The following is a 1,667-nucleotide window of genomic DNA, read 5'->3' on the forward strand; positions in this document are numbered from 1 at the left end:
ATTTTTTCATTATAATATCATTTTAATATTGTTTTATTATGTATTAAAGTAATGTTACTGTAAAAGGCAATTTTCTCGTTTATTTTTGTTGTTAACTTTTCTTTTTTGTTGCGAATTTTCAGATGATTTTCTTGTAAATTTTTACTAATTTCTTGCCAATTATTGGGCCATTTGCTCAGTTTTTAAAAGTGTTACAAGAAGTAAAAGATCAATGTCAGAATATGAAAGATTGCGAGCGTGCAACAGCAGAAAAAATACTGCATTTACGACCAGAAAGCTAAAAAGTGTTTTATTCCAGAAAGACGTAAAAGAGAAATATTAGTAAAATCCAGCAGTTTTGGCGTATTTGTGCGCGTGTTTCACTCACCGATCTTCTGGTCAGCGTTGGCAGTTTTGATGGTGTCAAGCGACGGGATGCAGCGCAGCAGGGCGCAGCCTCCGCCCGGTACGATGCCCTCCTCCACAGCCGCCCGTGTGGCGTTCAGGGCGTCCGTCACGCGGTCCTTCTTCTCATTCACCTCCACATCGCTTGTTCCGCCGACCTGAAACGGAGAACATCACATCTTTGTTTCTCTGGAGCGAATCCTCGACAATCAGCAGAGAGCGCCGTCTGCGTCCCGAGCTGGAGACGTACCTTGAGGACGGCCACTCCGTCGGACAGCTTGGCGAGTCTCTCGTTGAGCTTCTCCTTCTCGTAGTCGCTGGTGGTGTTCTCCAGCTGCTCGGCGATCTCCACCGCGCGCTTCTCCACCTCAGCCGGGTTGCCGCCTCCCCTCAGCAGCAGCGTGTCGTCTTTGGTGATCTGCACCTCGCCGATCCTCCCAAAGTCGTGAGCCTGGATGTCCTCCAGAGCCAAACCCACGGCCTCATCTCCGAACACCTGCACCAAAAACAAGGAAATTACAAATATGTCCGCACGTCCTCGGTGACGTTTCAAAGTCACACGCTGAGACGAGCGTCCGAATTTAACCCGAGAGGTTCAAACTATTCAGCAGAGGAGGAGAGAGTTTCAGCTCCGTCTACAAAGATGGAGCAAATATCGTTTCCTGACAGTGTTTTTTGGGGGTATCAGTCCCGATCTGATACTTTTACCTGCATGATACAGCTGCGTACATCAAGAACTTCAAAGTTATTAAAATCAGCCCTGAGAGTTTAAGCGTTTAACAGCTCTGCAAAGCATTGCAAGAACAAATGCTTGCATCCAGACAGTTCCTATGTTTGTTTGTTTTTATTTTATTTTTTACAAAATAAAGAAAACTAAAATATTTTTAAATGTCTATTATCACCAAAATAAAGAAAAACCAAGAAGTATTTTATAGGCTCTTTCTAAATTTCTAAAACTAAAAGCATTTTTAAATGGTTATTATTAAAATTTCACTTTCCGCCACACGAACTGTCAGACTGAGTGAAGCGTGGACTTACGGTGCCCCCGGTGGAGACGGCCATGTCCCTCAGCTGATTCTTCCTGTTGTCTCCGAAGCCCGGAGCTTTGACAGCGACCACCTGGAGCCCGACCTTCAGCCTGGACATAAAGACGTTACATTGTTACAACTTTTACTCGTGTGTAACTTCACTCCGTGTTCTGAGCCTAATGTGTGAGGCCGGAGTTGATTAACCCTTTGAAACCTGGATCTACATCACTTTTCTTCAGATTCTGATGCTTTCAG

At 44.7% G+C, this 1,667-nt stretch overlaps 1 protein-coding gene across 1 annotated transcript; it reads right to left on the reverse strand.

Moving 5' to 3' along the window:
• Positions 1-163: 163 nt before the first annotated feature.
• Positions 164-1,531, reverse strand: LOC121965501 (60 kDa heat shock protein, mitochondrial-like). Its single transcript, XM_042515640.1, has 3 exons — positions 1,423-1,531; positions 635-880; positions 164-542 (listed from the first exon to the last, which is right to left on the reverse strand). The coding sequence occupies exons 1-3, from the start codon at positions 1,528-1,530 to the stop codon at positions 360-362; spliced, it is 537 nt and encodes a 178-aa protein (XP_042371574.1). The 5' UTR covers position 1,531; the 3' UTR covers positions 164-359.
• Between the last annotated feature and the right edge of the window lie 136 nt (positions 1,532-1,667).

This window comes from Plectropomus leopardus, unplaced genomic scaffold, assembly GCF_008729295.1.
Source record: "Plectropomus leopardus isolate mb unplaced genomic scaffold, YSFRI_Pleo_2.0 unplaced_scaffold20252, whole genome shotgun sequence".
NCBI lineage: Eukaryota > Metazoa > Chordata > Actinopteri > Perciformes > Serranidae > Plectropomus > Plectropomus leopardus.

Coding starts and splice junctions, on each gene's coding strand:
- LOC121965501 (XM_042515640.1), bottom strand. CDS start 1,530: ATGTCCAGGCTGAAGGTCGGGCTCCAGGTGGTCGCTGTCAAAGCTCCG. Junction 881..1,422: donor CCGTCTCCACCGGGGGCACC/GTAAGTCCACGC, acceptor TTTTTGGTGCAG/GTGTTCGGAGATGAGGCCGT. Junction 543..634: donor ACGGAGTGGCCGTCCTCAAG/GTACGTCTCCAG, acceptor TCTCCGTTTCAG/GTCGGCGGAACAAGCGATGT.